Source organism: Equus przewalskii, chromosome 1 (genome assembly GCF_037783145.1).
Source record: "Equus przewalskii isolate Varuska chromosome 1, EquPr2, whole genome shotgun sequence".
NCBI lineage: Eukaryota > Metazoa > Chordata > Mammalia > Perissodactyla > Equidae > Equus > Equus przewalskii.
Window position 1 is genome coordinate 130308993 of NC_091831.1, and position 26990 is coordinate 130335982.

The 26990-nt window shown below is 33.8% G+C and overlaps 1 protein-coding gene across 6 annotated transcripts in view; it reads left to right on the forward strand.

The window, feature by feature from the left end:
- The window catches only part of VPS13C (vacuolar protein sorting 13 homolog C), a 171051-nt gene that overhangs the window by 79557 nt on the left and 64504 nt on the right, over nt 1-26990 (forward strand). For 5 of the 6 annotated variants that reach the window (XR_011540996.1, XR_011540992.1, XR_011540995.1 and 2 more), the window contains 18 exons: nt 719-881; nt 1869-1985; nt 3195-3298; nt 3505-3672; nt 4411-4715; nt 6270-6417; nt 7140-7248; nt 10631-10767; nt 12673-12829; nt 13890-13969; nt 14464-14523; nt 15225-15387; nt 17173-17289; nt 18598-18701; nt 19104-19271; nt 20553-20857; nt 21815-21962; nt 25436-25586. Coding sequence is in view for 3 of the 6 variants with exons in the window: in XM_070623506.1 (XP_070479607.1) it covers nt 719-881; nt 1869-1985; nt 3195-3298; nt 3505-3672; nt 4411-4715; nt 6270-6417; nt 7140-7248; nt 10631-10767; nt 12673-12829; nt 13890-13969; nt 14464-14523; nt 15225-15387; nt 17173-17289; nt 18598-18701; nt 19104-19271; nt 20553-20857; nt 21815-21962; nt 25436-25586 (2704 nt within the window). In the remaining 3 variants the exon portion in view is untranslated. The remainder of the gene's footprint in view (nt 1-718; nt 882-1868; nt 1986-3194; nt 3299-3504; nt 3673-4410; nt 4716-6269; nt 6418-7139; nt 7249-10630; nt 10768-12672; nt 12830-13889; nt 13970-14463; nt 14524-15224; nt 15388-17172; nt 17290-18597; nt 18702-19103; nt 19272-20552; nt 20858-21814; nt 21963-25435; nt 25587-26990) is intronic. The other variant, XM_070623501.1, reaches the window with a different exon arrangement.

The following is a 26990-nucleotide window of genomic DNA, read 5'->3' on the forward strand; positions in this document are numbered from 1 at the left end:
CCTTCCTTTTTGTAATTTTGTGTCCACTTAGTGTTTTCAGGCAATGAAAAGAAATTCTTTTCTATAAAGAAAGATCTTTTTAAAATTTTAATTCACTATTAGAAAACCACATATTCTTGAAAGCAACTTGTGTTTCTATTTTAGCTTTCTGCAGTCATTGTTTTAAAAAATGTAATACTTTTTTCCTGTAAGTTTTATATTCTTTGTTTTTAAATGATAGGACCATTATTGTGGTTTTGAAGATTATTTAGTAACTAAGAACTCGCTCGTAATTGTAGTTTTTACATTTAAATCTCATGAATGTCACTTTTGAAATCATTTCTTGACATAGTCGTAACACATAGTGATTCTGAAGTTTCATGTTCTAACTTATATATCATGATAAATAGTCCATTGAACATCCAAAAAACCATATATATATTGAATATCAGGATGGCCATGACAAGCAGGTTAGAGGCTCCACGATAATTATGCTTGGGAAATGGAGTAATTAGGTTACTTTGATACTCAAATGAACCGCTGAAGTGTGTAAGTGTAATTTACTCTCCATTTATGACCTGTTTAAGGAGTCTGGGTTGTGAATCTTCCTCCCTTCTCTTTTCCTTCCAAGCTGTGGAAGGCAGTGATGTAAGCCTAGCTGGGAGGCTTTTGGGTCCATCATGGGGACTACTAGTGTAGTAGGCCTGAGAAACTGATTTTCCTTTTTAAACGTTTCTAGGTGGCTTTTTCATCTTTAAATCTGTTGATGCAGACACAAGCTCTTCTCTCTTCTATTAATTACCTGACAACCATTATTCCATCAGATGGCCAAAACATAGGTGATACTAAGGAAGTACAAATTTCAACTGAAAATCAACAAAAAAATTCGGCTCTGCAGAAAGGTATGAAAAACACTTTTTGTTGGGGCTGGCCGCGTGGCCGAGTGGTTAAGTTCGCGCGCTCCGCTGCAGGCGGCCCAGTGTTTCGTTGGTTCAGATCCTGGGCGCGGACATGGCACTGCTCATCAGACCACACTGAGGCAGCGTCCCACATGCCACAACTAGAAGAACCCACAACGAAGAATACACAACTATGTATCGGGGGGCTTTGGGGAGAAAAAGGAAAAAATAAAATCTTTAAAAAAAAAAACAAAAAACACTTTTTGTTTCTTGTTAGCAAAGGTTTTAGGATTCTAGAGCTAAATGGAGAATCTTAGAGATTATCTAGTTCAGTCATTTACCTGCCATTTCCCCCAGTTCTGTCCTTTTCTTTAAACTAAATCATACGCAGGTGCCAGATATCTAAGGCAAATGTAATAAATACTGTTGTTTTAAAAATCGTCTGTTTTTGTTCTTGTTTTGGTGGTGGTGAGGGGATGCCTTTAGGTGAGTGATAGGGGAAGAAGACCTGTATTTACTCTGAGCTCTTCGCTCTCAGTGCCTCTTGAGGGGCTCCATAGAGGGTTAGTCTGCCCTTTCATTTTACAAATAAGGAAAGCAAGACACAAAGACATGAGGCTAGGGGTACAGGGGTAGCATCTAATTGGTCAAGAGCCCAGATTTTCAGAAAGAACTCTTCAGATCCTGATTTTTCATCTTAAACTATGTCACTGTAGACACATTAACTTCTCTGAGTTTCAGTGTCCTTATCTTATTTATTTTACATTTTTTCTTGCTTTTAAATTATACAAGTAACACATCTCACTATGAAAAATGCAAACTCTACAGAATATATAAAGCAAAAGAAAAGTAATTGAAATCTTTAAGAACTTGAGACTTTTATAATTTTTTTTTAACAGAACTGTGGTTCACTTAATATAGGGAAGAAACCTTAGTAGAGTCTAGATTACTAGAATCCCACTGTGATAGAATGCTTTGTTTTATTTGTAGTGATTGTATCCTCTAAAGATAGTGACATTATTGACTTCAGGCTATTTGCCAAGTTGAATGCTTTCTGTGTCATCATTTGCGATGAGAAGAACAATATTGCTGAAATCAAGATTCAAGGTAAAATTTCTCACAGTATTAAAAGTTGTTTGACAGATTAGCTTTTTATTTTTTCTGCAATGCTAAAGAATATACAAATGGAGGGCTCTGAGCTGTGAAAACTGGATAATTTTATTTTATGACATACTTGGACTGCATGCTTTCTTAACTCTTTGGGATGTAGATGTTGGTCAGAATCTGATCGTCAAATTGAACCATTCATGCTGGTGTTTTGGACCATTTTGAGAATTATCCCGGAGGTGAAAAGTGATAATAATGTCAATATAGGGATCTTGTTGATGGGCTGGGATAAGTGTCAATCCAGAATTCAGATTAAGGTTTATGAATATGCTTTGTCTTAGTACAAGTGCAAAGCACCCTTATCATGAAGAACAAAACCTATAAGCCCATTATGTTCTTTTAGGCAAAAGCTGCTAAAACCGATCTAGTTTTTTTCTGACTCCATCTTTACCAGCTCATTTCTGGTAAAGGTAAAGAATATGTTTAATGAAATTCTTGAAGAACTTAAAAACTAGAAAACTAAGTTTTTTCTTTGTTCTTTCCAAACTGGCATTTCATCTATTAGTCTGAATTTGATTCATGAAACTTTTATAGCTTCTATGTAAATGACTGGATATAAGGTATAAAGGATTTACTAAAATCCCAGGATAATCTGTTTGCACCAGGTGTAGTTTTTTCAGAAGGTTGAAAGTTCAGGTAATTATTTTTTAATGAATTTATAGATTTCATTGTTTATAAAACTAAAAATATCTAATATCACAACTTATTTATCAATTGGGAGTTCAAGCATTGCTAAATTTTTAAAAATATCATCCCCCAAATAAAATTATCAAATGGAAAGAAACATCTTAAGATCTTATTATTGTAGATCTATAGAAATTATGCTAAGCGAAATAGGTCAGATGGAGAAAGTCAAATACCCTGTGATTTCACTCATAAGTGGAACAGGAAAACAACAACAACAAACACACACATAGATACAGAGATTAGATTAGTGGTTACCAAAGGGGAGGAGAGTGAAAGGGGTAATAGGGCACATATGTACGTGACAGATGGTAATTAGTCTTTGGGTGGCAAACATGATGTAGTCTACATAGAAATGGAAATATAATGATGTACATCTGTAAAAAAATAATAAAAGTCTGTCTGAAATGGAAAAAAGATCTTATTATGGTAATCTATAGAAATTATAATATAATTTTTTTTCAGGCCTCGATTCCTCTCTTTCTCTTCAGTCGAGAAAACAGTCACTATTTGCCAGACTGGAAAATATTGTTGTCACAGATATTGATCCTAATACAGTTCATAAAAAAGTAGGTGGTGGTAAATAGATCACTAATATTTTTTGATGATTGAATATGAGATTTTATTATTAAATATATTTTATATTATTAATGAAATATATTTTTATAGAAAATGTTTGTTTCTATAATGATTATAAATATAAGCCCCATTTAAATGGGACTTAATTTTGTTGTTACCCTCATGGATGGAGTACATTCAAATCTCTGCTTTTCAGGCCGTGTCAATAATGGGAAATGAAGTTTTTCGTTTTAACTTGGATTTGTATCCACATGCTACTGAGGGGGATGCCTATACTGACATGTCCAAAGTGGATGGTGTGGTATCACTGAACGTTGGCTGCATTCAGATTGTCTATCTTCATAAATTCCTCATGTCACTTCTGGTAAAATCACTATTTATAATTAATTTTTTTTTTGAGGAAGATTGGCCCTGAGCTGACATCCACCACCAATCCTCCTCTTCTTGCTAAGGAAAATTGGTCCTGAGCTAACATCTGTGCCCATCTTCCTCTTATTTTGTATGTGGGACACCTGCCACAGGATGGCTTGATGGGCAGTGCGTAGGTCTGCCCCTGGGTTTGCCAGGAATTGGCGAACCCTGGGCCACTCAAGTGGAGCGCACGAACTTAACTGCTCCCCCACTGGGCCAGCCCCTATATATTAATTTTTCAACTTAGAAATTCTTCAATAAGTCTGATAATTATGATTGCAAATCTTACAAATATTGGATTTTAGGGTGTGCATTGTTTTGATTGTAGATGGTATTTATGTATTAATGTAGAGATCAGAACCTTTCTTTAACAGTTGAAAACTGAATCATTGAATGATTTTTGTCTAAAATTATTTTTGCTGGAACATAATGAAACCAAATTCTCAAGTACAAAAACTATTGAAAATGGTTTTTTGTCTCTGTTCCTCAGTCATATAACCTGAGGCCTTTATTAGGTAGCTCATAATTATGGATGGATAATCAGTAATTCATTCTTAACTCTAGAAAAATAGGACTCAACTGAAAATTATCTATTGGGAAAAAATTAGCACATACATAAAAAGAAAATGGTGTTATTAATGATGTATTTGTTCTCTGCTTGAGTGTCGCCTTTTATACTTTGTGTCCACAGAACTTCCTGAACAATTTCCAGACAGCCAAAGAGGCTCTGAGTGCTGCCACTGCCCAGGCTGCAGAAAAGGCTGCCACAAGTGTGAAAGATCTTGCCCAGAGGAGTTTTCGTGTTTCTATCAATATTGATTTGAAAGCACCAGTTATAGTCATCCCGCAGTCTTCCATTTCCACCAATGCAGTCGTGGTAGATCTTGGATTAATCAGAGTTCAAAATCAGTTCAGTCTGGTGTCTGGTGAAGACTACTTAAACCCTCCAGTAATTGATAGAATGGATGTGCAGCTAACAAAGCTTAAGCTTTCTAGGTATGCTCTTTCAGTAATTATGGATCTAAGTATTAGTTAATGTTTTTGATGAAATTTTATGTCCACTGGAATTCATACCCAACATATTTCTGTTGCACAAAACAGTTTATTTTTTAATCAACTTTCTATTTTGAAAAATTTCAAACCTACAGAAAAATTGCAAAAATAGTACCATGAATGTGCTTATAATCTTTCACCTGGATTCACCAATTGTTTACATTTGCTTAAACTTTATGTATATGCATATTATCATTTAAGACATCTTTTTAATTTAATTTTAATTGAGGTATAATTGACGTATAACATTATATTAGTTTCAGGTGTACAACATAATGATTCGATATATGTCTGTATTGTGAAATGATCACCACAATAAGTCTAGTTAACATCCATCAGCGTACATAGTTACAAAATTTTTTTTCTTGTGATGAGAAGCTTTAAGATCTACTCTCTTAGCAACTTTCAAATATACAATACAGTATTGTTGACTGTGGTCACCGTGCTGTGCATCACATCCCAGGACTGACTTATTGTATAACTGGAAGTTAAAACACTTCTTCCTAAACCATTTGAGAATAGACGTCTTAACCCCACCCCTAAATACTCTGGCACGTGTCTCCTAAGAGCAAGAATGTTTGTTCTTTTATATAACCACAATGCAATTATCAAATTCTGGAAATTTGACACTGATATAATACTATTATCTAACTTGCAGTCAATATTCAGATTTTACCAGTTGTTTCAATAATGTCCATTATAGTGATTTTTTCCTCGGTCCAGGATTACGTAAGGCATTTAATTATATCCTATACTATTGAGGAGGATTTCTGTACTGGTAGATACTTATTCTGGAATAGTTCTTTAGCCTTCCTTTCTTGATGATGACAGTTTTGGAGAGTACAGTCTAATTGTTCCATGGAACGTCTCTCTGTTTGGTTTTGTGTGAGTGATTCCTCATGATTTAATTGAGCTTAGACATTTTTGGCAGGAATACCTTGTAAGTCATGATGTATCTGTTGGGCCCACGTCAGATAACACATGAAAGTCTGTACATAATTCATTTTAAAATCATTTTACCCTCCATCCAAGGACATTTAATTATCCTGAATAAAAAAGGGATCATTATAAGTCAAGTCCAGAAAATAATCCTGGAGAAGAGTTTTATGAAATTCCTTAGAAAATGATAACTGTCCTTCTTGCTATTTCTTTGATTCTCTGTACCAATGTACATTATCAGACCTTGAACAACAGTATTGAATGATTTCCCCATGTCTTCAACAATATGAGTTTCTTTTCAAATTGTGTTCAATTTTTCACCTGTCTACTGTTTAAAGAAAAAGTTTTCTTAATGGCTGATTGTATATCATATATTTTAATCTGTCCCTGCTAGTGTATTATAGATTAAATTAATTACAGATTGAGATTAGAAAACACTCAAACTGCACTATTTCAAATCAGAGTTTAGAGCAGCAACTTTTGACTTTGTGTTCTTTTAATGATATGTTGCATTTCCCCTTATATTTGTGCATATATATCAATTATATTTTTCATTAGGACAGTGATCCAGCCAGGCATCTCCCATCCTGATATTCAGCTATTGTACCCAATTAACTTGGAGTTTTCTGTAAATCGGAATCTAGCTTCCTCTTGGTACCACAAGGTACCTGTTGTGGAAATTAAAGGACATCTTGAGTCAATGAATGTAAGTATATGAGTGAAAAGAACTTGTTACTGAAATTTTAGAGTCTGAAGACTTTCTCAATATAAATCCATATAACGTGGAATTTTTTACTAATGAGAGTAAGAAAAAATTCAGTAAGATGTCCAACAAGATCTATATTATTTTTAGTAGAATTTAATCTTTAATTAAGCATTGCTTAACTTTTAAATGTGCTACATGTACACATTAGCGGAGATCTGTATGTACATTGCTTATTAGCATATTATATTACATCTTCTGTATATTATATACACCTACTCTTATTTTTAGGCATGTCTAAGTACCCCTAAGATAATTATAGCACTGAGGGAAATACCTATTTTTTTATCTGAAGATAGCTTTTTAATTTCATTGGAATGTTATTGTTTAAAAAGTGGAATTTATGTGTTCTTTGAATTTCTCACTTTTTTTTAAGTGATCATATTTCTTTAATCATTATTAACTTTCACTAAAGATAGTATAAGTTAAGTAGATACACTCATAAATCTCATTATTTTTCTCCACTTTCTCATCTTTGAAAATAAAAATTTTAACATGAAATAAGTAGTAAAATAATTGAATATGTAGTGATTATATAATTTTTCAGTCAATGTTAAGATTATTTTGTCCTTTGTATTTTGTTACTAGGAATTTATTTTCTATATTAAAATTGTTTCACTTTAAAATGAAGTATCTGTCTTTTCTTTTAATATAATCTTTTACAGGTTAGTCTAAATCAAGAAGATCTTAACCTTTTGTTTAGAATACTAGCAGAAAATCTTGGTGAGGCTACTGAAGACTTGAATAAAGTGAAACCAGGAATACAAAAGACAGGTAAGAGACTGACAGTAGTGGCATAATACATGTGTCTATTTATTTTACAATTTAGTAGGGGAGACAGTAAATATGAAGTAAACAAATATATTTTTACAAGTTGTGATTTGTATTACCAAGAAAACAAGAAAGATGCTGTTGAATAAAACCATAGTTTGAGATGATTGACTCTTTTTGGTTAAGCAAACAGTCAGTTATAGGTGCAGACTTTTTTCTAAGTTGCGTTAAGTTAGGAGGAAGCCATAAAGAAGAGTTTCAAACCAGTGGTGGATTCCTGGAATAATTACTGAATTTGCACGTATGGAAAAAAATGTTTAAAGTTGGCACTAGGCTATGGTAGCATACTTCATCTGGTTTTAAATAAGGCTTAGTAGTGAAATATCTGTAAGAAACATCTGAAAAATTACTACTCAGCAAAAATACTGAAAAAATTGTACTGCAGTAAAAATGCAAAGAGAATTTGAATTATTATCTACAATGGTCCTTTCGAGTTAAAGGTAAAATAACTACCAGATTTATTTTTTTAAGCTATTTTAAATGTGTATATATACACATACAGACATATATAATCTTTATTCAAATGGTACCATCCTATATGTGTGTATGTGTGTATTTCTGCACTTTACTTTTTTTTTTAATTAACAGTTTATCTTGGTGTTCATTCCATATCTATATCTATACTATGTATAGATCTGCCTCTTTCTTTTTAATAGCTGCCTGGTATTAAATTCTGTTGAAGTATCATAATTTATTTAGGAAGTCTCTATTGATGGACATTTCAGGTTGTTTTCAATCTTTCACTCTTACCATGTTGCATTAAATATTCTTGTACATATACTTTTACAAGTGCATGTGTATCTGTAGGAGAAATACCAGGACTACTGGATTAAAGAGTATTTAACTTTTACTAATTTAATTCAAATTAATAATTAATTAAAATTGATTTCATTGACAATTTTGACAGATCTTGCCATTTGCCTCCCATAGAACTTGTGTTAATTTTGCGCTCCCATCAGATTGTTTTTCTATACCTTTTCTAACACAGCAGATCATCAGACTTTTAAATTTTTGCCACTTTGCTAAGTGAAAAATGGTGTCTCACTCTATTTTATCACTGAAGAAATTTTTTTTACCATATGTTAGTATATGTAGTAAAGTGCACAAATCTTAAGTGTATAATTCAGTGAATTTTTACATCTGGCTACACCTGTGTTATCACCGTGATAAGATACAGAACATTCTAGCACAGTGCCCCAGGAGGCCTCCCTATGCCCTTCCCAGTCAGTACCAAATGCCTGCTCTGCCCACAGATCCACCTAGAATGAACTGCCATTCCATTTTGTAATACCATAGATAGATTAGTTTTGCTTCTTCTTGAATTTCATGTAAATAGAGTAATACAGAATTTACTCTTTGATTTTTGGCTTCTTTCATTCATCATTGTTTGTGAGATTCATCCATGTTGTTGTATGCAGCAGTATTTTGTTCTTTTTGTTTCTGTGTGGTATTCATTATTTGAATGTATCAGTATTTATTTGATCCATTCTATCTTTGATGATCCTTTGGGTTGTTTCCTCTTTTTGACTTTCATGCATAAAGTTGCTGTGAATGTTACTGTATGTGTCTTTTGCATGCTTACATACTGTTTTCTTTTGGTTATATAGCCAGACGTAGAATTACTGCATCATGTGTTAGGCGCATGTTTACTTTCAGAAACTCATGCCAAGTTATACCAAATAGTTTTCCAAGTGGTTGTACCAATTTACTTTCCTATCAGCAATGTATGAGAGTTCCAGTTGTGTCACATTTTCACTAGTACTTGGTATTGTCAGTATTTTTAAATTTAGCCATCCTGGCGAATATGCAGTGGTACCTCCATGGTTTTTATATGTACCCTGATTACTAATGAAATTGGAAACCTTTTCGTATGATTATTGGCCATTTGAATATCCACTTTTTTGACATGACTATTCAAGTCTATTGAGCATTATTTTTATTGAGATGTTTGTCTTTTTTCTTATTGATGTATAGGAATTCTTTATTTATTCTGGATATGAGCCCTTTCTGGTTATATGTGTTATATGTGTTGGTATGTGTGGAGAAATGTCTTCTCCCTGTCTTTGATTTACCTTTTCTCTATCTTAATTGGTCTTTGTGAATAGAAATAGTTAACTGTAATGAATTCCAATTTACCATCTTTTAAAATGATCAGTGCTTTTTATTAAAGAAATCTTCACCTATTCCAAGAATTGTTTTGTAAAAGCAAAATATTTGCTAGAATTACTTCCCCTGGATCACATTATGTTTGCAATAGTGCTGGAATAAGGGGATAGTTAAGAAGTCTGGCCCTATTTTTGCTTTCTCAAAAATAATTGACAGGAGTGGTTTTCCTTATGGGTTTCTGATATAGTTCATGCTACAGAATTCCTTTGTGTTATGTTAGTGATCATAGATAATGTTAACTGGAATAATATTAATAAATAATGTAATGATATTGAGGGTTAGTTGAGGGTAAAGGCTATAAAGTCAGACTGATGAGTTTGGGCTCTACCATTTGCCATCTCTGTGACTCTGAGAAATGTACTGAATCTGTCTGAACCTTAATTTTCTCATCTGTGAAATGAGCACAGTAAAGTTTTTATCCCAAAAGGTTGTTGTAAGAATTAAACGAGACAATCCATGTACAGCCCTTAGCACAGTGTCTGCACAGAGGTAAGCACTTAGCAGCGATAGCTGTTACTGGTTTTGTTTATTACAGCTTGGAAAGCGATTTTATTGCATTTCAGAGTGTGAATTTCAGCACATCATCATCATACTCATATAGCTTTACATTTGCTTCTTGGTATGGCATAAGAGGCTCTAAACATTTCCCCCCCCGCCTTTTTTTCTTTTCTAGCCTTAATTCTTATTATCCTCCTCATGATTTAGTTAGATTAAACTCCATTCTGTTTCCAAAACCTATCATGGTGTGTTATCTATATGTGGTTTTCCACAATCTCTTAACTTATTCTTGAAGTCGCCGCTGTGTGAGGGAGTCCTTCAGCTCTACTTGAATGATAATTCCCCTATTAAGCCTTTCTTGACCTCCCATAACAATGTCATGCCTAGTTCTGTGCTTTTTGAACATTTTATATAGAATCTATTAGCATTTGTCGACTTAATCTGACTAGGTGTAGCCTCCTTATTTTGGTTCCTTGTATTTTAAATGTGTATGTCTCTTCTGCTAAACTCTGAGTTTTCTAAGGGCTGGAGCTGCGTATTACAGATTTGTGGACTTTCAGTGCTGGTACCAGGTCTAGAGTACTGGTATTTAAGTCCTCAATGAGTATTTGTGGAGAAATGTGTGAATAGAAGTGAATGAATTTCTTTTAAATGTCTTTAGGTGAACCTAAAGAGCCACTTGAAACCTCTGTGTCACAACAAGATGTACGTGCTTTACAAAGTACTTTAACAGCTGGAGTGGAAGAAATTAAATCTGTAGACATCATTAATATGGTGCTCAATTTTGAAATCAAAGAGGTGTGTAATTTTCATCTATTTTTATAAAGAGATGAATAAATAATGGATATTTGGAATTATCTCTACTAGAATAAACTTGTAGATTATTGATATGGATGAAAAGAAATCTTACATAGACTATGATTTGTATGTAGCAGTAATGTTTTAAAATTTGAGAGTATGAGTTATATTTGAGGGATCTGATACTTCACAGAGAAAATGGTAGCATGTCCTATGACATGCTTTTCAAATGATTTTAGGACAGTTGGAATGTGGCTTGCTTTGGATTTCATGTAGGAAAGGGTGGAAAGGGAAACAGTGACAGAGAAATCCTTTGCAAACTTTAGAAACCCTTATAGAATAAAACACAATATGTCTGCATTTTTTAAATGTCATGTTACCACTATCTGCTTTCCATCTGTAGATTCTTGAGGAAAGGTTAAATGGATTTTCCTCTTCTGTATTCACACATTCAGCAAATATTCATTGCATGTGCTAAGTGCTGAGGATACAGAAGTAAAAGGCATAGACTCTGAACTCAAACAAGGAATCAAACAAAATTTTTGTAAGTGCTCCCGTTAAAACGTGCCCAGGGTGCTTGTGGCAGTGATGGGGGGCGGGGGTAAGTCTAAGCCACCTGAGAGGGACAGGGAAGATTTCTTGGAGGAAGTGACATTTGAGTTGAGTTTTAAAGAAGAGTGAGATGTAGTCTGAGAAAAGGAGATCAGGAAAGGGGCTGGGGCAAGGTAGAAAGAGGAACAGGCATAAAGATGTGAATATGTGAGAAAGCGTAGTAGATACAGGGACTTGCAGGACTGCCTTCAGAATCTCTTCATCATTAACTAGTTGTATAGAAGTTATGTTCTTTCTCTGAGTTAAAAATAATAAATTTTTAAATAAATGAATTCTATTTTTTGATCTGAAATACGTACTTTGAAACTAACTTCTTTCGTGTTAAACCTCTGCTATTTTTCTGGTTAATATTAGAGTTATTGAACATTTTTAAGCTTTGATAAATGAAACGTTAATAGATGAATTTTTCTATTTGCTAATGGGCTTCATTAACATATGTACATAGAAAACTCATAAGTTCTTATAATATCATTTGCAATACATATTATTAAAGTTCCCTTCCGTTAAAACAGTGATTGGAATGGGGGGAAACAATTTGCCTCCTTCCCTCAGGCCAACATTTGGCACTGTCTGAAGACATTTTTGGTTGTCACTATCTGGGGAGAGGGGGCCACTGGCAACCAGTGGGTAGAGACCAGTAATGCTACTAAACATCCTGCAGTACACAGGACTGCTCATCAGCACAAATAATTATCCCGCCCAAAATGTCAGTGGTGCCAAGGTTGAGAAATCTTGCTTTAGGAGTACAGTTATGCATTGCATAATGATATTTTAGTCAACGACGGACTGCATATACAAGAGTGGTCCCAGCAGATTAGTACCATATAGCTTGAGTGTGTGGTAGGCTATACCATCTATGTTTGTGTAAGTACACTCTGTGATGTTCACACTATGACAAAATCTCCTAATGATACATTTCTCAAAACATACCCATGTTATTAAGCAACACATGACTATAGTATAAAAATTGACCATTTATCTCACAGATTTTCAGATGAAAAGCCATCCATCAGACTAGGACTTCTGGGAATTAGGCAGAACTACTTTTTTTTTTTTTTAAACTTTACCTTGAAAACTACTAGAATATAGTGGCAGTGTTTCAAAAGCCTGAACAAGTAAATGTGTCTTCCAAAGTAAATAACACTAGGCAATTTCCAGACACAAATAGAAGTAAATATCTTTACATTGTACAAGTTCTTTGGTTATATCACCCTGAGTGGTTATTAAATTGTTGACTTATCCTCATTGTATATTAGGGAAATAGTTTGTGGTAATACTGGTACTTTTGTCTAGGTTGTGATTACTTTGATGAAAAAAGCAGAAAAGAAAGGAAGGCCTATACATGAACTAAATGTCCTGCAGCTTGGAATGGAAGCTAGAGTTAAAACTTATGACCTGACTGCTCAAGCTTATCTAAAAAAAATTAGCATGCGATGCTTTGAGTTTGCTGGTAAGTGTGAAGTATAGTCTGTAAATTATCTGTGTAATAGACAGATGGTCCCTACCTTTTTATCAACATTAAGCATATTTATTAGTCACCATAATTATTTAAATTTCTTACATCGATACAAAGGAATTTTATATTTTAAAATTTATTATTTATGTAGTTATTTATCACAAAGTAAGAATATATCTAAATATATATCTATATTTAGTGTGAAGTAAAATGTATCTTAAAGAAAAATGAAGCCTCTATCTCCAATGTCCATACATAACACTTCAGTACTTGTAAAAGGTAACATTTCATTATAACTATTCTACGAGAACTGGTATATTAGGAAATCAGAACCCAAGTACAATACCCAGGTGTAGAACCCAAGGACCCTTTTTGAAAAGATGAGTTAATTTACTAGGAAGTAACTTTTTATGTGGTTTTTATTTATTTTTAAATTACATCAGTGTTTTATTATTTGTTTTTAATGACATTAATATGTCCTTATGAAAAAGAAAAGTTATACAATACAGAAATATATAGAGAAAAAATTTAACATCGCCTTGTAGTCACACTCCCTTACCCCCAAATCAACACTAAGTTATTGAGTTATTCTTTAGCAGGTATCCTCAACCTTTCAAATGCACTTTCTAAAAACTGCATCAAGCTAACTTTTAAAGTTGCTATGGATGTTTAAAGTTTACAGGAACTCTATGAGGTAACTTTAAAGTAAAGCAGACTTGTATTGAGAGTAATCCCTAGTTTATGTATTTTATGACATTATTCTTTAATGTATTCTGATTTGTTTAAATGACTGATACCAGTAGTACGAAATGTTACAAGAGTTGTAATTGGCTGGTGCTGGTTTTTTGTTTTTTTTTTTTATAGAGTTCTTTCCTTCTTTTTTTTTCAAAGCCAGTTTTATTGAGGTATGATTTATATACAGTCAAATTCACCCTTTTTAGTATACAATTCTGGGAGTTTTGACAAACATGCATTTGTGTAACTAGTCTATTTTAAAATACATTTGAAATGTTTAAAAGACTTACTGGAGCTACCCTGTCTTTTTCTCTTTTAGACTCTAAAGGAGAACCTCTTCACATTATTAACTCTTCTAATGTAACTGACGAACCCCTTCTGAAAATGCTGTTGACAAAGGTACCTGGTTGTATATCTAGAACTCTTTAATATTTGAATATGTGAAATTACGTAATTTCTCCATATTTAATATTTCAGTTTTCTCCCCTAAAGTTTTTCATTCTAAAACTGGTTGATTATAGTGAATTATGCAAGCGTCTGAAAATCCTGGATAATTTCAGTAACCTTCTGAGTTAACCCTAAGTTGTTGAATAAGTGGGAGTATACAAAGTTCCATTGTATCCGAAGCAAAGTTCGTTGTGATCTAGATATACTAGCATTTTTCGCTACTGTTAGCATTAAGTAGGATAAGGAATTTGAGTTTTTGCTTCTATAAATGTGAGAAATGCTTATATGGTCAGTTTTTCTGGCGTGTTCTTCTTTGCCTTTAAGAAATATGTTTATAGTGTTTTCATAGCGTACTTTGAAAAGTAAAGTATATATATATATTTTTTTTTCAATATGTGAATTTTTAATATTTGCAACGCAGTGGTTTAATCCTTCACTATTTTTAGGCAGACAGTGATGGACCAGAATTTAAAACCATTCATGAAAATACCAAACAGAGACTAAAGGTAAATCTTTTCTAATTCATTATAAGGCTAGCGTATATTAATTATTAAATCTAGCTTCATAGCCATCTTCAGTTTTGAGATTGTGAGTTCTAAAATTAGAATAAGGGTGGCCATAATAATAGATCTAATCTTGTTGATAAAAGAAATGGATATGGAGTTGAAATAAAATTCTTAGAAAAATTGGTTTGATTTCCTAAGAGATTATTTCCCAGATATGAATTAATGATTCCTTGATGAGTACACAAATAATACAGTTTTTAGGGAATTTTATTCACTATGGTTATTTGGCCTAATGTTGATGGAAACATTAAATGTTTGAATTATATACTGACTTTAGGATAAGAATAAAATTAAGGACAAAGCTGAAAGCACAGCTCAGTACAGACATTACTCGTAGTCCATTTGAGCTTGTATAGTCTGCCTTGGAACCCTCTGAAATGTGATTGACCTAAGGCCTGATAATACTTCCTATCTCTTTACTTAAAACCCATCATGTTCTGTTGCAGTTAAAATTACGATTGGGTGTGGGAGAGGGCAGAGTGTAAGGACTGACATTGTAATAGTGAATTGTAATTATTCATTCTTAAAAAATAAAAAAAGGACTTAATTGAACTATTCTTGTGCTACTTCTAAATGTTGAAACTTAATATAAAAATGTCAGCATATCTGAAATCTGCTTCTCTAATTGTTCATTATCTTAGGTTTCATTTTCATCCTTAGACTTAGTACTTCATTTGGAAGCTTTACTCTCCTTCATGGATTTTGTATCATCTGCTATTCCATCCTCTGAACCTTCCTATTCTGAGAAGGAATCTGAGCTGAAACCACTTATGGGGGAGTCCAGAAGTATTGTTGTCAAAGGTGGTATTAACTTTTAAGTCATGGTCTAATACTTTCTCTCTGAACTTTAATAATTATATAATAACTTGTATTTTCAAGCTAAGGTAAATATTTTTTAGCACCTTAATGCTACAGCTGCTCTGAAAGATTAGATTAGTTTCAAAAGAAAGCAAAATTTATCCCTATGGTATTATAGAGTAATTTAGTGAAGCATTTAAAATAAATGTTTAATATTAATCATGTATTTATATTTGATTTCACTGTCTAGCTTTTACATAAAATTAACTTGTATATACTTTGCATCAATGTCTCTGCAGCCTTCACGCCAATGAAAGTGAGAGAAGAAGAAATTAAAATATGAATATGATCATGCGTAACAAAGGCCCATTTCAATAAAATAAGTCAAGTAAACCTACCTGGTGCTCAGCAATTTTAAGTGCAGGACACACAAGGAAGAATCTCATGGAAGAGACAGACTCACTTTGGTTTCTAACCACAATTGAATTTAAATCACATACATATATGGGCACATGTGCCTCAAGTATATGACTTGTGCTGTGAAATATTAGATATGATGTATCCTGAGTGAACATGGGCTTGTGTTTAAGTCAAATATCATTTTAATTATTTTTCTTTCATATCATATGATGTAAAATTACTAACATCTAGTAATTTAATTTTCAGACCATTACCTGTTTGAGTTATATCTTATTACTGGCATCTTTAAAATGTAAAACTGATAGTAATATTAGATCTGATACAAGGATCAGATTTTTTTTTTAACCAAAGAGCAGAGCAATACTTTTGCTATAAACTAGAGTAAAGGAGTTTTACCTTCTTTGTCTTTAATGTACTTGTTACATTAATATCCATGGACATTCTTTTCTATATACCATATACATACATACATACACACACACAATTGAATAAATGAAGAAGCAATGTTGAAGCTCATGATAAACTACAAAAAATATTAATCCAAAGAAACAGTCTTCTAGTTATGCTGTATACTTGGTTTTTATGGTTTCATTATGCTACTTTAAATCTTAAGGGAAAAAATCCTATTATCATCTTAGTGATTAAGGACTGGCGTTCCCATGTTTTTACAGTTTAATAGGAAAAGGTCTGTTTCCCTCACACAAGAAAAATCTCCTAAATGTATCAATCAGGAAATGGACTAAAGTAGATTAAGGGAATCACTTGATTATGATGCTTATACACGTGCACACGCACACAAACACACAAAAAGATTTTTTTGTACTTTTTTAACTTTAGCCCTTTATGTTTATGTCTCATAGAATTTATTTTAGAATTTTTCATGCAGAAACAGAGTACAATCTATAGAAATTGGTTCTACTAATGTATTATGTATCATAATTAACTATCTACTTTATTAACTATTCATCACTATTCCAGTTTTTCATGAAATATTCTTTGTGATCTAATATATGATATGAAAAGGAGTTCAGAATTAAAATTTGGGACCAATAGAATTCTAGAATTCTAATACGGAGGATTTTCTTTTTTCCCAGAAGAAAAATTATAATAAACTTTCCATCTAGCAAATTGTGCTTTCAAGGTGCTATTAAAAGTTGCCTTTATTCTTAATTTGGAGGGGAATATACTAGTTTCTGTCCGATTGGCATTTGAAAATTGATTCAAAATCCGTATTAATTGTATGTAATCTTAATGGAAGCCTTTTTGGTTCTTCATAGTTCATAATGTACTTTTATTTTAGTGAATTTGAGATTATTTTGTGTTGTGTCATTTTTGCACTTTGCTAATCACAAGGTTTCTATTACGTTTTAGTATCCAGCAGCACTTCTCAAGATGATGTGTTTGATTTAAAGATCATAGCTGAATTGAATGCATTTAATGTCTTTGTCTGTGATCAGAAGTGTAACATTGCAGATATTAGAATACACGGTAAGTAGTTATTCCTTAGTGTAGGTATTTCTGGTTTTTTACATAGACCTCCAGGAAGAATGAGCTTGTGCATGGTAGATTTCTCATGAGTCATCTTTTGGTTTACTTATTTTAAAGTCTCCTGAAAACTTTTCAGAGATGTATTTTGAAATGGTAGAAGTAAATTTGTTATGGTTCATGACTGACATGAGACATTCCTTATGTATTTAAAAATTTTCAGAATAAGTCTAAGGCTTAATATCTTACATTCTGTTTGCGTTTTCAGAATAATATAACTTTAATTGAAACTGAGAAATGAATATCATGATACCATCTCACTGGGTAAAGAAAATGTCATTATCCTTATTTCCCTTGTCTTTTGTGTATACATAGCATCAGGAAAAGAAGTTTCTAAGAGAAATTTTTATGTTTTACTCATCATTAGTCAATATAAGGATGAGTTCAGATTATACTGTGGGTTCTGGACCCAGCCTGCCAAGGTTCAGGTTTTGGCTCTAATACTTACTGGCTAAGCTTGAGCAAATTAATTTACTCTTCTGTGCCTTAGTTCCCGGTCTGTAAAATGGAGATAGTTATGATAATTATTCATAGGGTTGTTGTGAGGATTAAGTTTACACATTTACATATATTTAGAAAAGTGCCTGGTACATAGTAATCAGTTTAAAAAGGTTAAGAAATCAGTTTCATTCAACAAATTTTACTAAGTATCTATTTTATGGGTGGCATGATAATGGTTTGGGCTTATTACCGGGTCTTAGCCACAGGCATTCTCTCTACTGAGAACAGTTTTAGAAATCACCCGGCCTTTAGAAATCATGGGAATGCCAAAAAGTGTTTTGGAGGGAAATCTTATAAGATTGTATTTTAGATACAATTTATTGTAGAAAGAATAGTACTTATTCATCAGATTATATTCATTTATGCTTAGTTATTGGAGCAGTAGTTTTCATAATATAATAACTGTTTGTAGATGGCTGTTTAACAAACATTATCTGTCTTCCTAAACGACCACTTCTGATCTTGCCAGCGCACAGGATATTTGTGTTTACAGACTTGTGATTAATTTCCTTTGAAATCCGGTTTCTTTTGTTTGACAGTTTTTACAGCTTTCATGTATAAGATGCCAGTAGCACTTAAAGATATTGTAATCTTTCTTAGATATCTCATACAGAGAGATTGATATCTTTAATATGTCTAATAGAATTTTTATTCATTCTATATCTTGGTAGTGTATTATTGAACTTAAATACCACTGAATTTGTTCACTTGCATTGGGTAGAAAGTTTGTAACTTTTATGTTTCCCATAGGAATGGATGCCTCTATTTCTGTGAAGCCAAAGCAGACTGACATGTTTGCCAGACTTAAGGATATCATAGTTACAAATGTTGATTTGCTGTCTATTCACAAAAAGGTAATTAAAAGATAGGCTTCTATATTGAAATTTATTTTTGTTCTTTGGGTTTGAGATGCCTTTATTCATTTGTTCAGTATGTGTTTATTAATTGTTGTGCGTCAGGCACTTTGTTAGGGATTGGGCATGAATGTGGTCATTGTCTGCTTTCACATTGTATGTACACTAGGTGATTTGTAAAAGTTATTTCTGACCAATTAGGTAATTGATATTTCCATGGTAAAATGATTTTTATAGAAATAGGAAAAAGTTATTGTCAAGTAAAATGTTTTTAATAATTTGTTGAAGATTGAATTAAATGGTACTTCTTTATATAGAAAGGTTTCTGTAATTAGGAAACTTATTTATAATACATGGATACAGTTCTTCTGATGTAACAACCAGCTAATTTCATACTTTTAGGCTGTCTCTATTTTGGGAGATGAAGTCTTTAGGTTCCAAATGACTCTTTTTCCAGACGCTACAGAAGGAAAGGCCTATGCTGATATGTCTAAAGTAGATGGCAAACTTAGTCTCAAAGTGGGTTGTATTCAAATTGTTTATGTTCATAAATTCTTCATGTCTCTTTTGGTAAGTTTATTTTTAAAATATATTTATTTCTCACTGAGGCCTAAATATCTTTGCCTATACATCTAATCTAGATAGTCTAACTCTTTACTAACAGGGCTGTGTGATAAATACCCAAATGCTAAACAGAATATTATATATTGTTAAGGAAATCCTTTACATGATGGGTAACCAAATGAATTTTTTCATTTGGTTATAATTATTTTGAACATATAAACTATCATTCTTTAACACTTCCATAGTTATGTATTTTAAAAGTACTTTTTGATGTTTTAAGTTAGGGCTTTTCAGTGTTATGTGTTCTATGAAATACTCTTAAAGGTATTTAGCTAAAAGAAATTTTTAAGGAGCTCATCAGGCATTTGAAAGACTAATACTGGAACTTACACAGCTTCTGATTATAATTGTGATCAGCAAGGCCAAAAAATTCTTTTCTTCTAATTATTTATTTCCATGTAAGTGTAAAACTTAAGGTTTTTTTCCCACGTAAGTATCCAACTGAAGAGTTTAAATATGCCTATGCCTCTTAGCAGAGCTGTTAATCAAAGCTTACAGGTCATGGATTTCTACCTAAACCATCATGTTTCATTTTTCTGGAAAGCATCTTATTTGGAGGGGGGAAGTTTAAGTCGCTTTGTATTATTAACAGATGAACATCAAGAATATTGCTTCTAAGAACGATCTTCATTGGGGAAAAGTCTTTTCTGTTTTTAGTTGAAATTGAGATGAAATGCATCTTACTCTAACTAAAGAAGTTTTGATTCTTATTAATGATTGCAAGATTGTAGATGCTTTAAGCATCTTTCTTATGCTTGAGTACACACAAAAAAGAATCTTCAGAAATAACCTGACAAAATCTTAGTTTCTAAGAATAAACTTTTTTCCTGTGACCTAGAGGTACAGAATTGAACCCACTTCTGGAGAAGTAAAGTGCTCTCCACCATCTCTTTTACTTAAATTCGAATTAAAAATAACCAACATTCATGAGCAAAAAGGAGGTATAAAAAAGAATTGTTACCAATATTTGTCATAAAAACCAAGTAATTCTGAAATATATAAATGAAAATTAAAGGACTCTTCCTTCCTAGAGGGAACTATTGTTAATTTCTCAAAGTGTATCTTTCTAGACTTTACTCTCTCCATGTACACAATCATAAATCACATCTCTTTTATATTACCTGTTTTATTTAGTTTTTCATTTTAAAGTAAATGCTTTTAAAAGTTTCTCCTTTTTTAAATAAATCTTGTTTTTTTGGAATTCTGAATATCAGTCTCTTTCAACAGAACTTCCTCAACAATTTCCAAACTGCCAAAGAAGCTTTGAGCGCAGCCACAGTCCAGGCTGCAGAAAGAGCTGCTTCCAGCATGAAAGACTTGGCTCAAAAGAGTTTCCGCCTTTTGATGGATATCAATTTGAAAGCACCAGTTATTATCATTCCTCAGTCTTCAGTGTCACCTAATGCTGTTATAGCAGATCTGGGTTTAATCAGAGTTGAAAACAAATTTAGCTTAGTTTCTGTAGGACATTATTCTCTTCCCCCAGTCATTGACAAAATGAACATCCAGCTCACTCAGTTGAAGCTGTCCAGGTATAAATACATAATCCAATTGTGTATTACTTACTAGAAATAGAATTTTCATAGAATCTTTGCCAGGGGTAAAATACTCTAGTGATTTGTGGTTCTCATTCCTTAATTCTTCTAGTTATGAAAACTTGACCTTTGGTTTGTGGTCAGTGGTTAATAGTAACGCACCTCATAGAATCTGCATTTGTCTTACTAAATTTAAATGTGATTTTTTTCCATTCTCTAAAAATTCCCTGTGATAAAATTATAGTTTGCTCAATAATACTTCATTTAGATTTATTTATTTGTTTTTTACTTTGCACATAGCTGTCTTTTGTAGATTAGAGAAAACTTAAAATGTGATAAAATTTGAGATTTATTTCTCATTTCCAAACCTTGTCATATTTGGGAATTTTCACTGAGTTATCTAAAGGATTATTCAATCCAAATGGGAACGTGTTGGCTCTGTTGAATGACAAGAGTACCATTTGGCTGTGCAAATGGTTGTTGGCAGGCAAGCTGGAAATGACTATTACCATGTTTGTTTAACTTCTAGGTTTGGTGAGTTTTCCCCTTTGAGTTTGGAGAAGTACCAATAACCTAAAACTAAGGACTAAGTAGACCATCACTCTCTTTGTCCTCCAATTTTAGGAGGAGGTAACATTTGTTTGTATGGCTTGTACTAGTTGCTAATATTAAATCGTCTTTGTGAAAGATAGTAAATAGTGCAGTAGTCATACGTTAAGAAATATTTGTCTTTGAAGTCAGGACTACATAGGCTTTGTTTCAGATAGCTCCACATATAAACTTCTTTATTCTGATTTGAGTTGATTTGTGAAAAGAAGCATGTTCTGAAAGAATTCTGATAGCAGCTTTCAGGGTTTAGGAAAATGGTATGTGGAAACTATTACAGAATATGATAGTGTTCATTTTAAAATGTAAATTTCAAAAATGTAAAATAAGTTCTTGTTTATCTTTCAGAACTATTTTGCAGGCTGGCTTGCCACAGCATGACATTGAAATTTTAAAACCAGTCAATATGCTTTTGTCCATTCAGCGAAATTTAGCAGCAACATGGTATACGCAAATTCCAGGGATGGAGATCAAAGGAAAACTAAAACCTATGCAGGTAAGAATATGTACAAAGTATATGAAAATTGTTATATAGGCTTTTATCATTGATCACAGTACAGTTCTAGTGTACATCAGAAGTGATGATGCGTTAAAGGGAATACTTTGCTAGCTGAAAATGAGATTATCCTAGTCTCCCACACTTTTCTTTGTTTCATTTTAGTCAGATATTTGGTAAAGCCATCAGAAAATCTGAGATAAAACCTATTGGAGTCTATTGAAAATATTATTAGTAATTTTAGAAAATTTTATTAAAGTTTTAAGGCAGTGTAATTATGAAAGTATAAAGTGATATTTAGATATTGCATTCAGACACCTTAGTATTTTTAATGTATAGAAGTACTCTTTTAATTAGAAAAAGTGGACATTTTAGGGCCTGGCCCCATGGCAGAGTGGTTAAAGTTCTACGCACTTTACTTTAGCAGCCCGGGTTCGCAGGTTCAGATCTTGGTGCAGACCCACTCCACTCATCAGCCATGCTGTGGAGGCATCTCACATACAAAATAGAGTAAGATTGACATGGATGTTCGCTCAGGGCTAATCTTCCTCAAGCAAAAAAAGAGGAAGAATGGCAACGGATGTTAGGTCAGGGTGAATCTTCTTCACCAAAAAAAAATGAAAAATGGACATTTTAAATAGGTGAATATGTTTATTTGGTAAGCATATAAATACAGCAGTATTTTTAGTAGTGTGATTAGCAGGTCATCTGTAGGCTCATGGGAAGAGATGATACTGGTCAAAAATGGTCATGGAAGTGTAGGGATCCTATGATTCTTATGCCGGTATATGAAACTGTTGAAGCCAAACAGTAAGGGATAGGGGCAGGGAAGGAGTGACTAAATGATAGAGTGTGTGGGGCCAGCCTCTGTGGCCTAGTGGTTAAGTTTGGCACACTCTGCTTCGGCAGCCCAGGTTTGGTCCCTGGGTGCAGACCTATACCACTCATCAGTGGCCATGATGTGGTGACTCACATACATAAAGAGGAAAATTGGCAACAGATGTTAGCTCAGGGTGAATCTTCCTCAGCAAACAAAACAAAACAAAACAAAACCCCAATAGAGTGTGTGAATTAGTAGTTTAGTGCTTTTTGATATTTAACTCTGGTTATTTCAGAGTTAATTCTAAGATAAAACAGGAGGAATGAAAGGAGCAGTGTTCTACAAGAGAACACATTAAAATTGCAGTTTGTTGTAGGAATGTAAGGTTCCTGTGTGTATATGAAGAAGAGTGTGTGTTTAGGGTATTTGTGAGACTTCTCTATTCCATAGTATGGGACTCTTCTCTTAATTTCTCCCTTGCTGTTGAGAGATTAGATCCCAGGACTAATATTTGACCCTTTCCCCTTCCTTTCAAAGATTGTGTGGTTATAGGTTTGCTGAAAGCAAAAGTAAAACCTAAATGTCTATCAGTAGGAGAGTGTGGATCAAATTATGGTATATTCGTACACTGGACATTATAAAGCAGATAAAGTGAATGAGTTAGAACTATACAAAACAAAATGAGCCTATCTTAAACATAAAAATGGAAAAAACGAGTTGCAAAGTGATAGTACAGATCTGTATGATTTCAAATTTTACAATAAGCAAGAGAATGGATAATATTGTTTATGGGGGAATTCAGTAGTGGTAAACATAAGAAAGCATTCATGGGAAGAATAATTCTCTGACATGAAGAATAATTCTCTAATTCAGCATAGTGTATTTCTCTGGGCTGGAAAGAAGGGAATGGGGCCTCATAGAAATAAATGTGGAACATCAACCATATCTATGAAAGGATCTGAAGGAAATATAGCTGCTTATTAAGATTTGACAAAGCTAGACACTGGATTCACGGGAGGATTATAGTATTCTCTATGCTTTTTCTTTATGCTTGAAGTATTGCAAAAGAAAAAAGAAAAAATAACAGATCCATGAGTTTAGCACAACGCATGATCATCACTTTAGCTAAAAGCACCCCTGTTAAATCAAGAATGCAGCCATGGTGGGTTCGGTCTCCACGGCCTAATTTGTCAGTGATCCAGGCCCCTCTAAACACCCCCTCATTGGTCAGAGTCTGTATAGTTTGTCTGAGTCTGGAGTGCAGCTAAGAAAGGGTATCAGGCAGGTGACATCAACAAGTTGTTTGGGTAGATCGGCTTGGCAGTTTGTAACAAACTGTTGGGTGGCCTCTCAAATTGTCCTCCAGACTTACTGAAGTTCAGTCTAAGTATATGCTGCAGTTGCTCTTTCCTCCGGCAGCAAACCAGGAGGTGATGAAGTTAGCTGCTCTTAGGGCAGCTGTGATACTTGGTTGCTATCACAAATGGGAATGAACACACAAGGAATTCTAGGGAGTTAAAGTGATATCTGTTCTCTGAGGACTGGGGACGGGGGAAACAAGAAATGCCTGGTCATTATCTCATGCTAAAATATCTCTCTGTTTCCCTGTAGGCTGGCAGTCAGGCAATTTCTCTGGTAGTAGGGGCCTAATATGGGGGACAAAGGGTTCTGTGGTGTTTAGAGGAGAAGGTGCTGTGAATGCTTGCATGCTTGTGTGACTCTGTTTAAGTACTTGAAGCAGGCCTTTCGGACCACTGTATGTGTGGGAGAAATGTACAAAGATAGAAGGATTTAAAGAGTTAATGAATCTTAGCAGGCAGTAACAGCCTTGTTTGTTCTAGCTGCTGCATGTTGTTCTGCAGCCACCTATGAGGAAGATGATACTATTCCTATTTTAGAACTCAAGAAAGTTGAGTTAAGGAAGCTAAGACACAGCTTGAACACAGCTCAAAAGTGGTAGAGTTGATCCAGATCTGCCTGACTTAAAAGCTCTTGCTTTTTTTTTTCTTTTTGCCACATATCCCCTTGTATAAAGGTAGGAGATGAACAAGATATTACTTTCCTGGTTTGTTTTGGTTTCTAAAAAGTCTTTGTAGATGCATTTGTTATTGTTCTAAGAGTCATTTTTCTTGATAAGTTAAACAAATATTTTGTTTATGTCCAGATGCATATGTACTGAGAATAAGAGCTGCATTGCAGGAAAGCATCTTTTTACTTCTTGGTAGAGACCAGAAAATGAATAGCGCTCTTCCTATATTGAGTTTAGAGGGGAGTAAATAATGTAGAGGAAAGAGCTGGTACTGAGTGAGGAGAGAGAGAGGCAGAATGGAGATGAGGAGATAGGGAGAGGGGAGAGAGGCACAGGTCCAGGAAGAGAGTGAGATAGTAACAGATAAGGCAGGAACAGTGACAGAGCAGCAGCGGCAGGGGCTTGCATATGGGTGGAGGCAGAAGTGTTTACACATGGGAGAAATGTCTCATAATATACAAGACGAACTACTTCTCTCCTGGTATTTATGGGTCCCAACTCTTTTTTTTTTTTTAGTTAGATGAACATTTAGTTGATTTGAGGAACCATAAATTAAGACATAGATATGGTATTCTGCATTTTTTTATTACTTTATATTAACAACAACTTATTGTTGGTTTCTAGGTTGCTCTCAGTGAAGATGACTTAACAGTTTTAATGAAAATTTTGCTAGAAAATCTTGGAGAAGCTTCTTCACAGCCAAGCCCTACGCAGTCTACCCAGGAGGCTGTAAGAGTAAGAAAAGATGTTTCGAGTGGACCTGACCACCTCAAAGGTATAAATCAATGAAGATTTTTGCTTTGATTATGGAGAAAAGTTAGTGTTAATTCTGTATTTATATTTAGTGTTTTTTTAGTTCCCAGCATAAGGCGGTATGAACTGGTTGGATATTGTTTTATTTACTGTAGAAAATTAGCTGGGGCTGGGGCTGGAGGTGCTTGAAGCTCCCAGGGAAGGAGGTATGCTCATTGTCTGCTGCAAGGGGAGGGGCCGGTTATTGTTGCCTGCATGCTGCGTGTTTGCCCTTTACTTGTGAAAGCTGAATTTGCTGAATTTTGGGGGCACTGAGGTGGTATACTTTGAGTGAAAAAGCAAACTAGGCGTGCAGCTTAAGGTCCCTAATTAATTAATTAAATTATTTAAGGTCCCAAAATAATTAAGAGAGAAAAGACGTTGGTATCATGGTTAGATGACTGGCCCATGAGAAAGGAGGGTATTCTTGTATAGTAACAGCTTTACTTATCTGGCCTTATTGGACAATGATGTAGTCAGATACATAAAGGAATTTTCCAGATTATTAGAATTGAGTTAAGCACTGAACCTTTTAAATTCAGCCTTTTAAAACATAATTTTTCTAAAATATAAGGTTCCTTCTTACTTTTCTAAACAGTTATATAGAATATAATTTCACTCTTTTTCATCAAAGTCGTTGATGTGAATATCATATATTTTATTAGACTGTAAATAGGTTAATATTTCCATGGCTCAAAAGAGATGAAGTCCTCCTTCCCCTTACAATAAATGGCCCCAGGCTGCTGTGCTTTTATAAGTGCTACATTTCTGTGGCTCAAATTTCATAATCTCTTGAGAATGGCTTGTAACCATTTGGGTGAAATGCCTTGATAATTATAAACTACTTTATAATCTTGCTCTGAATGGCCTTTTTGAGGAAGATTAGCCCTAAGCTAACTGCTGCCAATCCTCCTCTTTTTGCTGAGGAAGACTGGCCCTGAGCTAACATCCATGCCCGTCTTCCTCTACTTTATATGTGGGATGCCTGCCACAGCATGGCGTTTGCCAAGCGGTGCCATGTCCGCACCCGGGATTCGAATCGGTGAACCCCGTGCCACCGAGAAGCGGAACGTGTGAACTTAACCGCTGTGCCACCAGGCCGGAGAAGGGGCTTTTTTTTTTTTAAAAAAAAAAGTTGTCTTGATAGTCGTTGCAAGGCCTCCTCTTCTTTTTTTTTTCTTTTTAGAAATGTAGATGGTCTACCTCTGTCACTTTGCCCTGTACTAAATATATAGAATAAATCATTGCCATTTTTATTAATTGCCTCATAATGATTTAAAGAACCCTAGAAAGCATGATAAATTAGAATGATAAATTATTATCCCAGCTTTTTAAATATGTGTAAAATTATATGCCTACTTAAAAGCTTTTTAATTTTCATATTTAT